This window comes from Rhinolophus sinicus, chromosome 15 (genome assembly GCF_057876585.1).
Source record: "Rhinolophus sinicus isolate RSI-liver-muscle chromosome 15, RSI-T2T, whole genome shotgun sequence".
Taxonomy (NCBI): Eukaryota; Metazoa; Chordata; class Mammalia; order Chiroptera; family Rhinolophidae; genus Rhinolophus; species Rhinolophus sinicus.
The window spans coordinates 115431757-115444907 of record NC_142515.1 but is presented as its reverse complement, the minus strand read 5'-3'; the positions used below and the strand labels follow the sequence as shown (position 1 = coordinate 115444907).

Genomic DNA, 13151 nt, shown 5'->3' with positions numbered 1-13151 from the left:
GAGCTTGCAAAGCTCTATGTGTCCTATTATGTTTACGGAATTAACTGTTTCCACTATGGCAGAGCTCTGCACAAATACAGTCCTTGTGTGAGAACCTGGAGGCTGCCGTTTTTGGCAGCAACTGATAGTTTCACAGCTATGGGGTGTGTCACTGGGCCAATGAGAAGGTACACTATCATGACGGCACGTAGATTCTAGCTTCTTTTCTCTTTTCTGGTATTTTTTCGTAGGGGGAAAACAAGTGAATACTTAAATAATGAGGTACTCAATGGGTGTTGTAAATTTGCTTTCCGTAACAGAAGCGTGTATCCCACACTAGTACCAAACTGTACTGATGCTTCTTCAATATGTAGTCCAATGAATGACTATGGGCAAGGTAGGTATATTTCTATGTAAATCTGAATCTTACATGTGTACGTATCGTCAACCTCAATCACGAGCACACAATCTGTTAAGGACAAACAATATGCAGCTGGAAAGAGTTAACAAAGGGAAAAATTTAGGTACTAGAACCCTTAACTATTCTATCCAGACCCTTAGCTGAAAAAAAAACAAACAAAAAAAACATACACTTAGCCGAGCTGGTAATTACTGCACTTCTGAATTCCAAGTATTTGAAGCAGACAGTTGGTTTACAGAAAATGTTCTACTCGCCCAGAGCTGGAAAGAGTCCTCGTACTTCATCTTTTGCTTTGCCCTTTTCTTGATTTTTTTTTTTTTTTTTTGCAAGATACAGTAAAATCTCATTAATTCAGAGCACACTAATTTGAAATTCATGGCAATTCAGACACTGTTGGAGTAAATTATAATTTATCTTTTGCACGTTAGGAAAAAAAAAAGACTGTTAATCAGATCAACTGCCTAAACAAAATTAGAGGTGAGATGTTTAGCCCAGTCAACAGGGATCATTTGCACAGAACTGAATAGAGTTCTAATTTCAAACGATTCTTAACTATTTATTAAAGAAAGTTTGGCAGGAGTTCTACTTGGCAACATTTGATTAACTGTGAGGTTGAGTGGCAGTACGCATGTTAACGTAGCAAAACTGATTTGTGTCTAAAAAAATTCTGTAAGACGGGTGTTTTATTTATTTATTTTTTTGTCTTTTTTTTTTTTTTTTTTCACTTTGTTAAGACTGGCATTCCTTCCCATTTATTCCCAATTATTGACATTTTTTCTGCACAAAAACATACCTGACAGTTGAAACAAAAGCTCGGAAGCCATCTTCACAGAGATATCCTGACTAAAGAGGTTTCTCTCCGGGGGCACTCTGCCCTCTGGCATCTTCTGTAAGGGTTCGGTTTTCTCTCGCCCGATTAAAGTGCTGTAGCCAACATTCCGGTTGGGTGATATGGAGACATGCGAGTCCTGGATGTCAACCTCCATGGGTTCCTCTTTAATCTTCACCATCTGAGTTTCCTTGTAGCTTTCCGCTGTGAGCAGGTGAGTGAAGAGAAACAGAAACACCAGTTTCTTAATTCTGAACCAAACCCAGTTTCCAATCACAGAGAAAACTATGGGGGTTGTGTCAGGGAGCAAACAGTTCAGAAGACAGTGCCACGGCACCCTGGGACGTATTTGGAAAAACTACTAGTTTAACACCTCTGGTTTCCTGAAAAGGTAGAGAACTGAAGCCCAGAAAAGTAAGTGATTTGCCCAAGGCCACACAAATGGCAGCAGAACCACACCTAGGTCTCCAGATCTAGAAATCAGGGTTCTTGACCAGAATCTCCTGACACTCCCACACACGCCTTCTCTGCCATGTTGCTTCCAGCACTTATGGCGAAGATGGTACATACCTGTCTTTGTTTTATAGTTTACTCAATTTTGGTGAATCAAATTAGAGCGAGTGTATTAATATAATGATTTTCTCTCTGTTTTTTAAGCTCTGATCATTTTTTTTTCTTTCTCTAAGACACCTAAAGTAATAAAGGATAAATAGGGTTGATTCTACTGAAACATTTACACCTTGCTGGGAGCTAGCAATCCTCAAGACCACCTAGGATGTTAATTGCAGCCCAAGGATTAACTCTTAGAAAAACAGCAATCTTACAGGTTATAATAACAGTTCAATTTACAGACGGGTCTTGATTTAAGTGTGACTACTAGATGTTTGGTCTTTAGTCTGAAACATACATTCACTTGGGAAGGTTGGAGTGTCTTTAGGTTCACGTATTCCTTAGAGCTAATGACAGAACATCTTTGAAACAAGGTGGGACAATTAGCCCAGACATTAATTTGGGTCACTTTACAATAAGGCTACACTTTCAAATCAATAAACATTTATTAGCAACTACTGTGGACTCAGCATTCCAGAAAACAAAAAGGATGGATAGATAGATAGATAGATAGATAGATAGATAGATAGATAGATAGATAGATAGATCGATCTATGGGATGTAAAAGAGGAAATCTCATTGTTGTAAGCTGGGTGGTCAGAGAAAATTATGCACTCCTTGCTAAGTATGAGACAGGTGAAAGTCAAGTACAAGTATAGTTTATTGATTTGCAGTAAAGACGACAGAGAAACATTTTTAATTAAATGCTTAACATTAATGTGGTGCTATCAATAAGCTTTCATGCAAAGTGTGCTAATTGTTCTTTTTTCTTCTTGACATATTACACATGCTTCTCAGGGAAAATGACTTGTTTTTGTCAGCAACTAAACCGCCGGCAACTGTTATATTTAATTTAGATCCCTTCCTCCTCCCCCTATCTCTACCAAGCTGTTTTTTCTCTGTATGTCCGCGAAGCTCATAAAAACCAAGTTCATTGATTCAATCATGCTAAAAAACAACAACCAAAATGCTTTGTGAGTTGCATGCCTAGCTTCTGTGCCTGCACTTCCAGCCCACCTGATTCTTCCTTGAGGACTGACCTCGCCTCCTGCCCCCTTAGGGAATCTGTGCACCTGACAGCCTTCCCGTCTTCCAGCTGGATCACCCATAGGTGCACTCACAACACAGGTTTCCCTCTTTGTGTTCCCTCAAAGTTCTTTTCTTTGGAAAACAAACAGTGGGGTCACTGTCACAGGTACATAATGATGTCTTTGAACCCTGCAAGTCATTCCCAAGCCTGAAGACAAACACAAAAGAATACTAGAAACAGATCCATTTGGAAAAAAACACCTCAACAACATACAGAGCAGAACTGGAAAGAAAATCCATCATTTATCTCCCCCGACACCCCCCCACACACCTTTCCCCAGCTTTGCTCCTGGATTTAAAAACACCTGGCTATTTGCACCACTGAATTTAATGAAATCCAATTTTAAAAGCTACTTAGGATAATTTCGAGTGTAATTTCCATGAAGTGCTCTCTGCCCTTTCTTATGACAACTCTTAACCTTTCGAAACTATACAAAACACTGACCACTGATAAAACCCTCTAACATTCTTCATCTACCTGATGGACTCCAGTCTCATGGAGAAGAGTTTTCCAAATGACATCTCAATGGGCAAGTGAGACAATACAATAAATATTTTTATAGTCCTGGCTGTTCCAGGCATTACTGCCAAGTGTTTTCTTCCCTTCTATTTTAAGCAGGGTTTCTCACCCTCAGCACTGTTGACATCTGGGGCCAGAGACTTCTTTGTTGTGAGAGACTGTGCTGTGCATTGTCAAATGATTAACAACCTCCCTGTTCTCTACCCAGTAGATGCCAGTAGCTCCCTCCCCCTAGTTGTGACACCACAGATAACTCCAGACTTTGCCAATGTCCTCTGGGGGTCAAAGTCACCCCTGCTGAAAACCACTGCTCTAAGGTTTCTGCCACAGTCTAGTTTTCAATCCTCACCCCCCCCCCCCCCCAATTTAAACAAGCACCCACAGCTTTAAAGAAGAAAGGAAAAGCTCTTCTAAAATTCTAGCTTAGGCCTCCTGGCATATTCATCACCACCTCGGCCAGGTGCCTGGACAGGCTGGCCTAGGATACAGGAGGCAGGCTGACCTGGGAACAGGCTTTCTCCTACAGACCCTACTTGGTCCCCAGGCCAGCTCTCGCCCTTCAGCCTGGGGCGTCCTAACATAACAATGGTTGAATGAATCATTTCACTGACTTAGCTTTGACTCCCACACCCAGGAACATGCCTACACATCCAGGATTCTTTCCCATCGTCTTCCCTCTCCACACACATTGTAAATCCTTTTAGAATCAGAATCTCTTCCTCCAGTAACAGGACAAATATTAGTTTTACCCGAAGCAGCCTATCCTGCTATTCCAAGAAAGAAACTGGCACACGGAAAAAGATGAGGGACCATGGTAACAGTAGGTTATGCCTGGGAGGTGGGTTGTAGGTGACTGTTTATTGCGATGCTTATTTGTATTTTGTAATTTTTCTATGAAAAATATGGGTACGTTGTTATTTACCTAATTTTTTAAAAAAACATTTATATACACCCATAAAAAGCTGGTATTTCCTCTTTTGAAGTGTTTAGAACACTGTGTATGCTGACAGCATCGAAGAGTTGGTCTGTGAATCCAATAAGCCCTATTCAACCTGAGCTTGGCAGTAGAAAGGGAAAAGCAATGAGCAATAATGCTGTCTTTTCTGCCTCCATAAACATAACACATACTAGCTATCGAACTGTGTTATTTCATTCATCAGTTATTCGGTCACTCTATCATCTTGTTGAAATGTCTCCTGTGAGCTAAGTACTGTGGTAGGTGATGTGTGGGGCACAGGCATGAATAAGACGTGGTTCTTGCCGTGACATAGTTTAAATCCAAATGAATGATTAGACAAGTATAAACATCCCTCTAATGCAAGAAGTAAAATTAAAATACAGAGTGGGAAGAGGCGTCAAGGAAGACCTTGAACCAAAGCACAGAGGAGGAATTGTAGTCTACCTGGCGTGTTCAGGGAATATCATGTTGTCTGGTCTGGCTGGAGGGCCAGTACTGAGAGGTGGAACTGGTAGCTTGAATAAGCAGGACCCATAGGGGTAAGCAGAAAAGCAACTCGATTTTCGTTTTCCATTGTCTCTTTAAACCTAAGAGTTCCTTCCTTCTCTCTAGGTGAAAACTCAGGCAGGCCCGTACCTGGTAATTTTTAGATGATACAAAGCCTTACAGACCCTTCAAACAGCAAAACAGTCTTGATTCACAATCCAGAAAGCCCAGTCCCATGTGCTCATTCACAGTTCAACCTTCCTTTGAAACTACGTCCTTCCCGCTTTCTAGAAGAGTCTGCGGGTTGCCTATTACAGGCGGAGGGAGGGAGGGTGTGGTGAGCGCGTTCTCCCTTTCTTGTGGCTTCTCCTCAACACACTAGCTGCCCTTTCAGACCCCAGAGAAGGGCTAGAGAAAGGGGCAGGCAGTAGAGCTGAGGGGATAAGAAAGGTCTTACTTCACTCTCCAGTTCTAGAATGGTTTTACCTTCTTGAGGCCAGTAGGCCTTTATGGGATTTGCACATGGGATCTTCAGAGACCTTTAACCTTGATCTCTCCCCTGCACGTCCCTTTACCTGGATGAACTCCCTCTTGCCTGAGGTCATTTATTTCCTGCACTGCCCCTAGGAACCCACCTGTCCACTCCCATTTCCCTTTGTATTGAGGTACCATCAATTCTCTAAGCAGCCCCACTGGACAGCACTTAAATCAATACCCGTGCCAGGCCTTTTGTGGAAATTTTGGGCTATGTCGGGGCCCCAGGAAACAATTGCCTCTTATCTGATCAGACAAAAGGCGAGTTCAGGCCCCATTCAGCACAGCAGCAACTCCCTTTCACTCAGCCGCCAAAGCAGCTTGCCAGGCCACTTCTCAGCCTCTAGAGTTCTCAGGCCGACGTCAGGCCCCAGTCCACCAGGCTCCCCAACTGACGAAAACACATGACAAACTTCCCACATGGTGTCCCTTAAGCCATGCTCTCTAGATTTGGGGTGAGGGGCTGATACTGCTTCCCCCATCTCCTCCACCCTGTAGTGGGGGTAGCAGACCTTCAATAACCTCTCGTTTTTATGTTCTCTCAATTTGGCCAAGAGGGAGCAAGAAAGAGAGAGAGACAGAGAGAGAGAGAGAGAGAGAGAGAGAGAGAGAGAGAGAGAGAGATTGAGAGATTGAGAGTATGCGTGTGTGTTAAAAGATACTTAACTACCAATTTAACCATGTTTAAGTGTGCAGTTCAGTGGCATTAAGTAGATCACATTGTTGTGCAACCATCACCAACCATCCATCATCCAACTCCAGAATGTGTTATCTTCCCCAACTGAAATCCTACCCATTAAACACTCACTCCCCATTTCCCCTTTCCACCAACCTCTGGCAACCATCAGTCTACTTTCTGACTCTATGCCAAGTGTATTTTGTTCTTTTTTAAATTCTTCCTGCTGTAACCTTGGTGCCAACGCCAAACCTTCCACTTGACATACTGTTTAGCAAAGAGTGTCAGGTTGTATTGCAGAGAAACAAAACTGGAGAGGTAGGAAGGGGCAGAATATGGAATCTCAGGTGCTGGGCCCAGAAGCTCGTACTGGACAGGGAGCCCGAGCCAGCCACTGGACGGTGTGTGCAGGGCAGTCACGTGGTCAGATTGCATTGCAGAAGACCAACTGGCAGTGGCACTTTGAAGGAATGGGAGGAAATGGAAATGAGGGGAGTTGCTAGGAGCTTATTGTAGTAATCCAGGCAAGGAGATAATGAGGGCCTGAATCAATGGTCATGAGAATAGAAAAGATTCACAAGAAATTCCAGAGGTTGAATGGGGAGAAATTGGTGGTGGACCTACCAGGGGTCCGAATTAAGAATGACGAGACCAATGTGAGAGAAATTATGAAGAAACTTTGTATGTGGCCTGGATATAGGTAGTGTGATTAAAAAAAAATAATAATTCTATGACTTTTAAGCCTTGTGATTTGGAAGCTGCTATTAATAGGAGTAGGGAAATAGAAAAGTTGGGGTGGGGAGAAATACGGAGGAACATTTTCAGTTCTGTTTTGGCTAAGTATTTATGATTTCTGCAGGAAGTGGAGGTAAGAGAAGATTCACCAGTGACACACAGATCAGGGGGTCATCTGAATCAGGGGGCTGGGGAGACCAGCGAGGGAAGGCGTTAGAGTGCAGTAGGTGGGGTGGTTACCATCTACTCTTAGAGAGGAGGAGAAAGAAAGGTGAGGAGAAGAGGTGGGGAGGGGCTAGCCCAGCAGGTGTGTGCCCCGGAAGCCCAGAGAGAAGGGGAGAGGCACCACCGGCACCACCGGCACCACCGGCACCACCAGCACCGCCGTGAGAGGCTCCTCCTTCCCGCTCCTGCATCCTGCCCTTGGGCTCCTGTCTGCTTACAATGATTCCTTCTCTTCGTCAAGTCCCAGCCCCACTCTGCCAGCATCGGCTCCCAGCACTCCTCCCATTGCCTTCACGCTCCTGCAACACTGACACATTCCCGTTGCCTGGACACGCCAGGTGGTTTCTCACCTTATTCCCTTCTTAAATTCCCAACAACACCCTATTCAGATTTCAGAACTACTTAGATGTCCCCTCCGTGAGCAGCATTCCTTTCTCTCTCCTGACTGGCACGCTGCTCTATCATACGTCTAGATTGTATAGACCTTGCAAATACTGTGGTGTGCTGCCATTATTACTTATAGATTCGTGTTCCCTCCGGACTGAACTCTTGGGGGAGCACTAGATTCTTATTCATCTTTCATCCCTAAGACTTTGCACAGGGCCTGGCACACTCAATACACTTAATGTATGTTCGTCACCTAAAGAGTACTGCGCACAATACGTGTGTAATGCTATGCTCCCTTTCCTGATCCTTCAATCTGCCATAGATACTTATACGTGCTCTAAACTTAAAGACAAAATATGAAAGGATAAAGCACTGGCAATAGCACTGAAATAAACTAATAAGTGACCACTCTCTCTCTAGACTGCTCACTGTCACGATCCTGAACTAGTAGCATTTTAGAGTAACAAGAAGCTTCGAAAGCCTCTAGAAGCAATGCCAGCTGTGCCATGTGGAAACAATTCACATTCTAGAGGGATATTCCTGTCAGATAAATTAGAAATCTTTCATCTCTAACTTGCCATCCTCAAAGATGGTTGGGCATAAAAACACCAGCCAGGTATGAAACTTGATTCCTGTCGGTGTTGGGTTTATTCCTTAACACTTTGCAAACAACAATGCAGGCCAAGGGGAAGTGAAGTGAAACAAACGACCAGAAACAAGAAATGAGATTACATGGTAACATCCTATCGCAGGACCTGGCACTCGCTGGCATCTGATAAAGGCGAGCTGCCTTCTCCCTTTGCTTTCTCTTACTTGATTTTGCCCTTGCCAAAATCAAAATGGAATGAAGAGTTGGGCTGGGTTTCCTTGGTGGCACCGGGAGAGACCAAGCCCCAGACCTATTAAAGCAGAGGCAAGGATGGAGGCAGACATGGAAATGTTATTCCACAGAAGTCTGACACTGCATTGATCGGACTCTTATCTTCTCAGAGAGAAGCGGTGTGAGAGCAAAGCCATTCCCTCCCCCTAAGTTAGGGAGCTAGGTCCCCAGGAACAGGGATGATGTAGCTCTATTCTTGTGATGAGAATTAAGAACCAGATGCTTAGATACTGAGTGTTACCCTTCCTTTCCTCTTTCTCTCTCTTTCTCTCTAGGAGCTATCACACAAACAGAAGCATATGCAAACTGAGACCAGTTTCGTGTGCTTTAAAATCTTGGATTGTTATAGGCTTCTCCATGGGAAGTTGTATATGAAATTTCACTTTTCTCTATGGTGCGGCCCTTGATTCTTTGCACAATGCTCAGAATCCAATGTCCTCCATGGGGAAGAACTCCCTAGTTCTGCTGTGTGGAACGAAATCCAAGGGGGAGGCTTTCCCACGCGTGCTGCCACATCCCAGAGAGATGCAACAACACAGGTTCTGGTCAGTTACCTACTTTCCTTACCGAACATACTGGCCATCTGTTCCTGGAGGGAAACGGAGGAAACCCTCTCCATGAAAGAAAACAGTGGTGCAGCAGATTTTTTAATAGATCTCATACTGTGTTTTCCCAAAAATAAGACCTCGCAAGACCATCACCTCTAATGCATCTTTTGGAGCAAAAATTAATATAAGACCCGGTATTTTATTTATATTATATTATGTTATACTATACCTGGTCTTATAGTAAAATAAGACTGGGTCTTATATTAGTTTTGCTCCAAAAGACACATTAGAGCTGATGGTCCACTCTAGGTCATATTTTCGGGGAAACACGGTAATATACAAGAACCTTCAAGAACAGCATTTTCCAGCTCCTCGTTGGAACAGTGGAATGGGAAATTTATTCTCTGGAATGGATAAAACGCATGGTCTCTAGACTATAGGATAACAGGCACAGTTGAGGGCAGGGGTGCTAAATGGTGTAAGGTAGGAAATTGAACTCCCCCACGCCCCAACTAAAAAAAAAAGAACAGTATTTTCCAACAGAAGAGCCCTATAGTACGTACACACACACACACACACACACCCCCCCCACAGTTCAAAGATATTTGATCAGAATGGACCTTTTGAATCGAATCACCAAAACCGTAAACTAGCGTTTTCCCTGTATATCAGTGCACTACCTGGAGACCTAGGAAGGAGAATTAACAAACATCGGAAGAATTAGCTATGCACACTAGAATTCACAATTAGAAGTAAGCAGGGGGTCAAGTTAGAATCAAGTTTTTAAAAACACACAATGAGCAGCCCCAGGTGTTCCATTTCACTAATTGTTCTGAATCTGCAAGGAATAGATATGCCCTAAAAAATGACGCTTGAACTTTAAAGGCAATAAAGAGTTCGTGAGACCTGGAAGCTCCCTTTCACGGATGCAAGAAACATATTTTCTATCAGAGCAAAGTACATGATGCTATATTCTTCTGTCGATTTTTTTAATCAGTCTTTGCAATCCCTATACCAGCCAACAGTGCAACAGGTCCTTGCCTGAGACAACTGGGCATTTATTAATGTTTTCAGACTCGTGACAAAACTGCACCCTCGGCTGCAGCACAAGTTTTGGACTTAATTCTGGGTAAGATGCTCCTGGCATTAGACTACCGGGGAGATTCACATGACCTGTCAGAGAGGTCACGTGGACGACGATCACAAATCAGAATACGTCCATCACATTTCACTTCTGTCCATTTCACTTTCGTCCCAACGACAATCAAATATATTGGGGGCTCTGAGAGATCAGCGTCTCCAACCAGCAATGACGTGCAGTGGTTCAGTCATTATCCGGTGAACTCTGAGTGTCCCGGTGCTAATGCAAAACCTCTCCCAATCATCTTGTTTTCTTTTCATCTGATGATTTCACTAGAAATTAGCTAAAGAGGTGCATTTAAACTGTATGTCTGCCATTTGGTAACATTCCAAATGATCTCATTTAAAAAAAATTAACCTATTTTTCATCTAATGTCCAGAACATACTTTTCTTGTCTCACATTAAAAAAAGAAAAGGAATAGGGTCAATTCTTGTATCTGATCTAACCTTAGCTATTTAACATCATTATCCTTTGCCATTTAATAAATCTAAGCCCTGTTCCCCTCATTTGTTGTGATTAATAGGCTTTTCTATATCTTTCCATGAACCTGAATGCTGGAGGGGTGGGGGGGAGTGGGTTGTGTACACGTAGGTTTAAAACCGAATTCCTGAAAGACTCAATAGAATTCCTGGTGACATAAAAAATTACCAACAAGCAATGTCCATCTCTATCAAGTGATGAGTTGACCGCTGCTTTATGCACAAAGCGGGGAAGAAGGACAGAGGGAGTCCTTAACGCCCAAAGAGACGCAGGAGCAAGCAAAGAGCATTTCAATCACTGGGAGTTTTACCAAACTTTAAAGTAGTTTCCACTAACAGATGGTAAAAGGGCTCTAGTACATGCAGACAAGTTTAAAATGCTTCTCTTAGGTGATGCTAAATATTACTGAATCCTGTTACAAGCGTATGCATCTCTGTCCAGAGGTCTTTACTACTTCTCTCCCATTGGTCGATGTTTCTAGCAGGCCAGGAGGGGCTGGTAAGCATGGTGCAGGGAATATAGCATCACATAACAAGAGAGACTAGAACCCAGCACTAACTAGAGTGAGAAATGGGTACCGAGAGATGGTATGGGAAGCGAATGTAGGTTTCATGCAGCAGAACGCACTGTCTTGTTCATCTTTGCATCCCTAATGCCCAAAGCGGGGCTTGGAAAATAGTAGGCGCTCAATAAATATTTGTTGTATGAATGAGTAAGTGGGGGAAAAAGGAAGAATAGAAAATAAATGGAAAGATAGAATGACAAGTAGAAGAAAGATAAAGTATAGGGTTCATTTAACCACCCAGAAATCTTTGTATACTTTTGCCAAAAATCAAAGCCCTAATAGCCAATGATATGAGGCTTTCCCTTTGATAGGGCCCTGTTTCTAGTACCTTGCCTGTGGGAGTCCATGGACTGACGGTGGGACCATCTGATGGTAGAAAATGATCCCTCTGGGCTCTTAATTTTACCCCATGGTTTTTGGACACAGAGTACATACATATCCTTACAATGTATTTTGGCTATGTTTCAACCTTCTTTTCCAAATGGTTTTACACCAAAAGCTACTCACAAGTAGCGTAAGTGACTCAGTTTAATTTCCCTTCCTCTCTCTGTTCCTGTGTCCTCTCTGGAGCAGGTGCTGAAGAGGAAGAAAACAGAGGAGGAGGTCACCCCTCCACTGAGAACCAGGCCCTAATAGTACCTGCACACTCACGGCCACACACAGGATGAGTACTCAAACTCTGGGTGTCTCCAAGAAAGTTAAGACAGAGTCAGATAGGAAAATTGTTCTAATGTGAACAACGTTTTAGGGGAAAATATTTTCAACAGTATTCAGATGGGATAAACAGAGTGCAAAAGGTTTTCACACAAGTAATTGAAAAAAGATAACCATCTGTCTTGATTACATTATCTTCCTAGTCGTCTGTTTTCTTCTTTATTCGCTACAGCTCTTAAAAAAAAAGTACAGAAGAAAAATAAGGATTATCTACAGATTACCCAATATATTGGCTGAATAAGCATTGATGAATTCCAAGCGAAGTTCCTACCGATAGGCAAACACATAGGTCGAGGCGTGATGAGTCCACTCTCAGAGTAAGTTCCCCAAAGCATTGCAATGTCATCATTAGTCCTCATCAATCCTTCAGCTCTGCTGGGGCCCCCCTCCCTCTTGATTACTGGGGCTTTTAAGTGTATAGTTGGCAACATGTATATGGACCTTCCAGTAAGGCTGTCCCCAGGAATGTCCCAACTCCAAAGCGGTAGGAGGGTTTCTGGTAGCAACATAGGGAACGGGACGCACATGTTTGCGTGCTTATGGGGGTAAGGACGGCAGCAGTAGGAAGTTAAGAAGATGAGTTTGTAACTTATTCTTTGAACAGTGAACCCTCACCACCTGACTTTAGACCTAAGATAAAATGTGGTGGGTCACATGTGTATCCTATCACCTCTCTCAGTTCTCCAGCTGTGGGGATAAATGATACAAGCATATGGCAAGCCATGGGAAACCAGGAAAAGTGCTATCCCATATTTAGAAAACAGGAAGTCAATCAACTCCCAGCACAAACTCAGGATGGCTTACATATGGGGAAAATACACATGGGTGGAGTAAACAGAAGAATTATGAGGAGGGAATACCCAGATCCCTTCAGAAAGAAAGCCAGAGGTCCTCAGACTGCCATAAAGAGAAAAATACTGCTTTGCAATCCTTTGTCTTCCTGTGATCCCTCAGAAATTAAAACTTCTCAGAGAGTTGCCATCAAATAATATTTACTAATGGCCTCTCTGTTTGTGCCACAGTTTGTGCTGTGGATAAGAATAACAGAGGCAACAAGGGACAAACAGTTCTCGTAAAAGTGCTCCTTTCTTGGGTTAATATAGATACTCCCCTGCCCAGTGCAATTGGTACCATCACTCTCAAACTGTGTGCATCGTCTGGTAATCACAGATGCTGAGTGGGACGTGGCCACAGCAAACAGCCTACCTGGCATTGGGGAGAGGATTCCCTTCTCCAGAGGTAGGTCTGCAATACCAGTGTGTACCAAGGTGGGCACATGATACATGGGGTTTAATTACACATGCAAATGTCCCCCTTCTTTGATATGACTAAGTTAAAGGTGAAAGGTCAACATGACGATGAAAAGAAAAACCA

At 43.1% G+C, this 13151-nt stretch overlaps 1 protein-coding gene across 10 annotated transcripts in view; it reads right to left on the bottom strand.

Annotated features, from left to right (window-relative positions):
• The window catches only part of ZNF827 (zinc finger protein 827), a 153105-nt gene that overhangs the window by 69262 nt on the left and 70692 nt on the right, over positions 1-13151 (bottom strand). For all 10 annotated transcript variants that reach the window (XM_074338471.2, XM_088792581.1, XM_088792579.1 and 7 more), the window contains one exon: positions 1194-1433. In XM_074338471.2, coding sequence (XP_074194572.2) covers positions 1194-1433 — 240 coding nt within the window. The remainder of the gene's footprint in view (positions 1-1193; positions 1434-13151) is intronic.